The 8,404-nt window shown below is 32.7% G+C and overlaps 1 protein-coding gene across 1 annotated transcript; it reads left to right on the top strand.

Moving 5' to 3' along the window:
* Positions 1-283: 283 nt before the first annotated feature.
* Positions 284-5,345, top strand: LOC143562590 (phosphoethanolamine N-methyltransferase 2-like). Its single transcript, XM_077050352.1, has 12 exons — positions 284-551; positions 642-767; positions 1,522-1,655; positions 1,741-1,878; positions 2,589-2,732; positions 2,844-2,954; positions 3,219-3,363; positions 3,678-3,958; positions 4,057-4,218; positions 4,309-4,362; positions 4,893-4,967; positions 5,056-5,345. The coding sequence occupies exons 1-12, from the start codon at positions 530-532 to the stop codon at positions 5,152-5,154; spliced, it is 1,491 nt and encodes a 496-aa protein (XP_076906467.1). The 5' UTR covers positions 284-529; the 3' UTR covers positions 5,155-5,345.
* Positions 5,346-8,404: the final 3,059 nt, after the last annotated feature.

The raw sequence follows: 8,404 nt of genomic DNA, 5'->3' as shown, positions 1-8,404 counted from the left end.
ATGTCAAAAAAGATTATGAACCCAGTCCAAAATAGCCACCAGATTAACTCCAAGAATGTGTAATAACAAGAATAATAAATATTAAGAAAAATTTCACAATGGTCCAAAATAGAATCAGTGATGAAATAACATGTGACATGAATAAGGGTTCACCCACCATAATAATAATAATAATAATAATAATAATAAATAATAATAATAATGACACTAGAGTTGTGCCCATAAATAAGGCAGACACCCATGAAGCAAATCCCACAATTACAATTAGAATTAGAATCACTAATAATCTCATTACATTGCATTGATCCAATTTCTATGCAGCAAAGAGGACGATCATTTAACAGCAGATCACGATCCTTTTCACGAGCTCGAGTCGCAGTCGAAGGCTCATAATCATCTTCTCCTATTTTCTCTCATTTTTCGATTTTTTTTCTTGCATTATTATTATTACTACTATTAACGTACGTCTATTAATCTATTTATTCATCATATCATACCCATTTCCTCTCAACCGATCTAAGTCTCTGCAATGGCTGCTATCGTTAATAATGGTGATGATTATTTTGAAGAATATAATTCTTGATCATGTGATGATGAATTCTTGAACATTATTATTAATAATTGAATAATGGGGTTTGCAGTGGAAGAAGAAGAGCGTGAGATTCAGAAGAATTACTGGGTGGAACACTCTGTTGATCTCACTGTTGAGGCTATGATGCTTGATTCCAAGGCCTCTGATCTTGATAAAGAAGAAAGACCTGAGGTACCTACCTACTTTCATTATTATTATTACTATCATGTTTATTCATTGGTTGATTACATCCTTATGATAATTTATGATCTGGATTGCTTCTGCTCTCAAAGAATCTTGGACTCATTAATAAATCATTTATGTTTATAAGTTTTTTATGTTGTTTCTTTCTTTTCCTGTTTTTGCCTTTTGGGGTTTTTTTTTATTATTATTAATTATGAAAATTATGATCTAGGTGTATCTGATTGGTTGTATTTTCAAAGAATCTTGGAGTCACTAATGGATCATCTATCTTTATAAGTTTTCATACTGTTTGATTCTTTTTGCTATTTTTGTTGTTCTATGATTTGACCTCTTTTAAAACACGGTTTCGAGTCTGTAGTAATCGATCAAACTCGATGTTTACAGGATAGTGAATAATTTAATCATATAACAGATTAAAGTGTTGTATTAAAAGGATAGTAGAAAATGATGTTTGGATATGTTTATGCTGCTTGAAGTTATAATAATCATATAAATAGATCTTATTTTTTTATATATTTCATAAGATGGTGTTGGATATGTTTATGCTGCTTGAATTTATAATAATCATATATATAGATCTTCTGTTTTTATTTTATATATTTTATGTTTTTTTTATTTATATGTAAATTTTTTATTCCATGATTTGACCTTTTTTGTTGCTCTGTTTTAAGTCCACATCAGCAATAGTAATCAATCAAAATCAATGTTTGGATGTTTTATTATTTTTATTTTTATTTTTTAGGTACTGTCACTGCTTCCTCCATATGAAGGGAAAACTGTCCTTGAATTAGGGGCGGGTATCGGTCGTTTTACGGGCGAGCTAGTGAAGAAAGCGGGGAAAGTCATAACTCTTGATTTCATTGAAAGTGTGGTTAAAAAGGTATGATCTTTAAACATGGAAAAGAATGTAATATTTGTTATGGTTTTTGTTTTTGTGTCATTTATGATTATTATTATTCTTGCAGAATGAGAGCATCAATGGACACCATAAAAATGTTGAATTTATGTGTGCTGATGTTACATCACCAGACCTCAACTTTCCAGCTGAATCAATGGATTTGATTTTCTCAAACTGGTTGTTGATGTATCTTTCTGACAAAGAGGTGATTATTGAGCCTTTTTTTTAAATCTTTCATAAATGAGTTATAATTCATTATATACCTTCAAGGGCTGACACAGTACTAGACGGCCGATTCCCTGTCGCTAGCATATGTTGTGCACTTTACTTGAACCCACTGGTTAGCAGGGTATTGGTGGAGATTTTATATATAAATAATCGAGGATGATTAATTAATTATTTAATAAACATTTTAAAAATTGTAAAATAAAAGTGACATTAAAAGAAACCAACAGAAAAGGTTAACACCAGCTAATAGAAAGGACGAAAAGTGTGACAACACATGATTTTCTTGGACGTTTTTTTTAACTTATCGAAGTTAAAGAATTGTGGAAGTTACATAATTTGAATTTGTAAAATAACTAACAGATCATGTTAATACCGGTCGGTGTGAAAAGGACGAAAAGTGTGATAACATATGAACTTTAAGGATGTTTTTTGTACTTATTGAAGTTAAATGGCACGATCCGCAAGTTACCTCATAAACAATCATTAAAAAAAACTAAAAGAAAACATTACACCAACTAGTGGAGACGAAAAGTGAGACAAGGACACGATCTGCAAGTTACCTCATAAATCAAAAAGACAAAAACTATACTTTACCCTTGCATGTAATTCTGTGAAGTCAAATTTGAATTTTTTTTTTGTTGTTGCATTTTTTCCAACCAAAGGGCTAATATTATCTTTGGATTACAGGTTGTATATGTTGCCGAAAGATTTTTGAAATGGGTCAAAGTGGGAGGATACATATTCTTCAGAGAGTCATGCTTTCACCAATCCGGTGACCATAAACGAAAGCTAAACCCGACACACTACCGCGAACCTAGATTCTACACTAAGGTATATCAATATTATTGACCTTGCATTGTTTGACTACTTGGCAAAGTATCTAAAATGATATTTGACAATTGTACATTTATTTGATCATATCATTTTCACTTGAATGTTAAGGTTTTTAAGGAGTGTCACACTACCGATGCATCTGGTAACTCCTATGAACTTTCTCTAACGGGTTCAAAATGCATTGGAGCTTATGTGCGCAACAAGAAAAATCAAAATCAGGTACTTTATTTACTATATTCTTGGCAGGATGGACTGGTCGGGTTATGTTCACCCGAATACACTTTTTGTCCGTTTTTAAAAGAATTTTATTTAGTAAAGAACTAATGTATTAAATATGATTACCGGAACACATAATGCTAATCTAAATCTTTGGACGGAACGATTTAATAAAATTTGACTTTGGGAGACTTTCAACACGTCTGACCTTTTAGCTAATTTAATCTAGTCACTTTTTAGTTATTTTTTAAACTGGCCCGTTTGCAGATCTGCTGGATATGGCAAAAGGTGGCGAGTTCAGAGACCGATCGGGACTTCCAGCAATTCTTGGATAATGTTCAGTACAAAAGCAATGGCATACTGCGCTATGAACGCATATTTGGACCCGGGTTTGTGAGCACAGGAGGAATAGGTATATATAATTTACCTTTGTTCTACCTTTAGTTTGTTTATCTTTATTTTCAAATGAGTAACTGTGGTTTGAGACATCTTTGGCCTTATTACTAACTTACTCGCTAACCCCCTTAACCCATTTTTTACAACTCACCAACCCGAGTAACATGTTTACAACCTGATTATCACACGTCAAACAGGTTGGACTTCTAAAAGTCGCCCATATACTCAAGTTTTACACTCTTAAATTGCTTAATATTAACAAGAAATGTGCATATTAGTTTGTTTTTTATAAATGTGCATCTGAGGAAACATATTATTATAAATGAGCAGATACCACAAAAGAATTTGTTGCAATGCTGGATCTGAAACCGGGCCAGAAAGTTCTAGATGTTGGATGTGGAATCGGGGGAGGCGATTTCTACATGGCTGAAAACTTTGATGTTGATGTTGTTGGCATTGATCTTTCTGTTAATATGATCTCTTTTGCACTTGAACGTGCAATCGGGCTCAAATGTTCTGTTGAATTCGAGGTTGCTGACTGTACCAAGAAATCATATCCTGACAACTCGTTTGATGTCATCTACAGTCGTGACACCATTCTCCATATTCAAGTAAAAATGCCATTTTTTTTGTTGTGTTACATTATGATTTGATCATTTGAAGAGCTTAAATTGCATAATTTTTTAAATTTTGTTATTATGTTTTTTAGGATAAACCTGCATTGTTCAGAACATTTTATAAGTGGTTGAAGCCAGGTGGCAAAGTTCTTATTAGTGATTACTGTCGAAAACCTGGAAAACCGTCCGAAGAGTTTGCAGAATACATTAAACAAAGAGGGTATGATCTTCATGATGTTGAAACTTATGAACAGGTAAATAAAAAAGCTGATTAAAAAATTTAACTTTTTTGTTAGTCTATATGTTAATATCATGTGTATTGATTATTTTAGTTTTTTTTTTAGATGCTTAGAGATGCTGGCTTTGGAGAGGTGATAGCAGAGGATCGAACCGAACAGGTCCTTTTATAAAACCTCCTTAATCGTTTTATTCAATAGATTGAATTGTTATGAAATAAAATTAGTAATCTTATGGGACAAGTGTTTCTGGTCAATCGAGTCAAGATGTATTAGCTAGCTGAAAAAACTGTAAATGGGTTCGGGTCAAACCTACGAAAACGTTTAGCTAAACAGGTTGGGCACGGTTGACCTGGTGGGTTCATGGGTTGCCTGTTTAATTTTTTAGAAATGTGTTTTATGTTGTATCGAGTATCTTATGCCAAAGCAATTAAAATAAAAAATGTAAAAGACGTTTTGACATCAACTTTTTATAATTTAAGCGTAATTGTTTTATATGCATTTGTATTATTTTCTTACAAAAATCAATTTTAGAGTATTATGCATAAAATATCAGGTTTAACCACAAATGCTCGTTTTATGTTCGAGTTCACATGTCTGACATGATTTTGAGGTCTATGCCGGGTTCATCCCACGGACACGGCCCAATTTTGATCTGTGACCCATTAACAAATTACAATCATTACTTGCAGTTCAAGGAAGTTCTTAAGAGGGAACTGGAACGTGTCGAGAAAGAAAAGGAAGAATTCATCCTTGACTTCTCTGAAGTCAGTGCTTTTACACATTGCTCTTAATAAATAGTTACAATTGGTCTTAACATATAACATTTTACACTGAACTTGGTAACATACGCAGGATGACTACAATGATATTGTTGGCGGTTGGAAGGCAAAGCTGGTGAGGACTGGTTCCTGGGAGCAAAGATGGGGCTTGTTTTTCGCTAAGAAGAAGTGATTAAATGCACTGTTATTTTTATTATTATTTATGGATATCCTATATTTCTAGTGTTTGGTTTAAGTCATGAATCATGTTTTCGAATAAGAGACTGGTGCTGAGGCTCAGCTTTATTGTGGGTTGTAATTTAAGTACTCTACATGTTGTAGAATTACTGTGATCAGTTGTTGAATTGAATGCAATGTGTGTGCTTTCAAATGAACTCTCATTTGGTTTTTGATCCTTCATTATGTATGATGATCATGTTTGATTGACGACGAGTGTTTTATTCACCCAATGGTTGTGGAGTTTAAGATACTGCTAATGAGAAGGAAACAAATTCATTTGATAAGGTACAAGCATTAATTAGAGCTCTAAACGAGAGCCAAGTTGAGATCAACCTCGGGCTTGGCTCGCTTACACTTATGCATAGGTCATTTAGACCATAGCATTTTGGATACTTTTTGAGGTGGTTGTGTTGGCTATGCATGCATAGTTATATTTATTGTTAGGTTCTTTCACTTTTGGTGGCAAGGACTTGAGTTCTAACCAGACCTACGCATTAGTTGAACTTTTTGACACATATTCGCCTGTACTCACGCGCGCAAATAGAAAGCCAAACATGCTTGGATTCATAAACGACTAATATAAGATTAGCTTGTATCTTAAGTTTTTCTTCCGTGTACACCCCTTGGTATTTCGATCTATTGGACACCAATTGATAACATAAACTTCTGTTTATCTCCCACGTATCTTCTCATATTCTTGCTATCAGGCGTGCTATAAAACACATTCAGCATGAATTGCTTTGCTTTTATAGTTAAATCTTCGCAAGGTTTCTCAACACTATCTTGTTTATGTTCTTGTCTTTTATCTCACAACATAATCCATATTGTAACTGATACAATATCGGGTTGTGTTAGAGATTTGTTTTATTTTCTTTTAAACTCTCAAAATAATCCATATAATAATAATTCATACGATTTTGGGTCTCCTTTGAGATTAGTTTTGTTTCTTCTTTAAACCTCTAAATTACAATCCATGTTGTAATCCATACAATTTTGGGTATATTAAGCGATTGTATGTTCGTTAATAAAATTATGTAATTTAATAACGTGGTAGTTTCAATGTGATAAATATTTTGTGTTATATAATTTAACTAGGTTAGAACCCGTGTGTGATACACGAACTGGTCAAAAAATTTAATAAAAAAAATACATAATGAGTTCATAAGATATAAACAATTATACAACTTTAAATGAGCATACAAATTAAAATTCTGTAAATATTTCTTAATATTCAACGTTTGTAGTCGTATTTCTGGCTTTGTTGCCCTTATCCAATATTAATAGTTTAAGTCATTCTTTACTTTTGAATATAGATAAAAGCTACATATAACTTACTTTAAAAACCGGTTCCATTAAAAACACTTACTTTTGATATAGTCATTGCAAAACATACAGCCAACAGATATTGCATGTGTTGAAATCTTAAAGGAATTTTATTTTAATTAAACGTATTGAGAATCTTTATATAAAACATTATTTTATAATGTTGATTATTTAATTACAGGGTAATATCCCTACGCATATTGCATAACATAAGGAGCGTGGGTTTTTTTCCGATAGTATTAACGGTATTTATTGATCAATATACAGATTGTTTACTATTAATCGATCATAAATCAGTTGATAATATGAAAGGTGATATGACCTAACCTACTATCAAATGTAAACCTTCAAGTTTATCACTATAAAAACTAGAAACCTTTTTTTTAACGTGTATATGTGCATTATTTATAATTTATTTACTTTTTTTAAAAGAAAGAAAACAATTTCAAAAACTGAGTGTGAATAATTCACATATTTGACACACAGCCAATCTTAATTTTCAAATACCTTCTAAGATTTTTAATATATATAATTTAGATGTTTATCAAGCTACACTTATTAATTCATATGCATTACTCAAATATAGTTCGTCATGACAAATATGCAAAACTAAAATATTTTGGCTTTAAAACATTACTAGAATAATTGGATGCTAAAATTATCTTGAAGGATAATAATTTGGGTGCAACAATTAAAGAAAGAAATAAAACTATTAAGATAAAAAGGCCGTAATTTTTTAAGCCACCGTACTCATAAGGCTTAAATATCTCACTATCAAGGATTCACTTGTTCTATAGACCAAACTGAAAAAGGGTATAACCACCAGAAAATGGTAATATTACCAATAGCTCATTATGAATGAATTCACTTGAGATTGCAAGACTTTAAGTCTATAAGCGAGTATAACTTTCGAAATATTTAGAATCACATCAAAATTGATTGTATGTGGTGAAAATATTACTGATAAGGAGATGTTGGAAAAAAAAAACACTCTCCAACTTTCATGCATCAAATCTTCTCTTGCAACAACAATATAGTGAAAGGAATTTCGCTAAATATTGTGACCTAATATCATGTTTACTTATGATCAAGCAAATCAATGAGCTCCTAACGAAAAATCACAAGACGCCGAGACGCGTACGTTGGTACAACCCCTTTCACATAAGCGAATGTGGCAAAATATAATAGGCAAAGTGGAAGTCGCGGACGTGGTCGTGGTTACCAAAGGTTGTGGGCGTGGATATAACCGTGGAAATTATCCTGATTTTCAATTTAAAAACACAAGGTATTAGATGAAAAGAACCTCTACCCAGAATGAAATTCATGGACTTGGGCCACCTCCTTATTTAGCTTTCAAACGGGAGAGGACTTTGGATTTGTCAACGGTTGTGCCGCTGGCAATGATTAGAATAGCTATGTTGCTCAAAAACCTGCCGACACCTTTATTTAATATAATGAAGTTACTGAATAGAAGAAAGGAGGATATCATGTTTCAAACAAGATATAGATGTTCTGGAAGTGTGTCCTTGCATTAAAGATACGTTGGCATGACAATGCGAGGTGCTCGTCGATCTGTCCACTGCGAGACAATCTAAGCACAGGCAAGCTTGGCTACCCTTTAGCAGTTTTCTGTCGGCTGACACTTTGATTGATGTAATCACTAGGCACTGACACAAAGTCATTTTTTTTCAGTGCAGGAAAACACTATCCTTTTATCATCCATGCAACTCCACAAGTTGCATAATAATGAGAAGAAATATAAGGCTGAAAATAGAAAAACGAAAGTACACCAAATGCATGTTATCTAGAGGTGGCAAATGGGTTGGGTTGGGTCGAACGAGTCATGGGTTGAAATGAGTCACTAGGTCATAATGAGTTTG

This window comes from Bidens hawaiensis, unplaced genomic scaffold, assembly GCF_021521415.1.
Source record: "Bidens hawaiensis isolate Kalapana, Puna unplaced genomic scaffold, B.hawaiensis_p1.1 tig00021037_1, whole genome shotgun sequence".
Lineage (NCBI taxonomy): Eukaryota > Viridiplantae > Streptophyta > Magnoliopsida > Asterales > Asteraceae > Bidens > Bidens hawaiensis.
This window is presented reverse-complemented; position numbering and strand designations above follow the sequence as displayed.

Bases quoted from the DNA above. Each gene is read 5' to 3' on its own strand.
- LOC143562590 (XM_077050352.1), top strand. From the start codon at position 530: ATGGCTGCTATCGTTAATAATG. The intron at 768-1,521 runs CTACCTACTTTC...TTTTTTAGGTAC, and splicing joins AGAAGAAAGACCTGAGGTAC to TGTCACTGCTTCCTCCATAT. The intron at 1,879-2,588 runs GTGATTATTGAG...TTTGGATTACAG, and splicing joins TGTATCTTTCTGACAAAGAG to GTTGTATATGTTGCCGAAAG.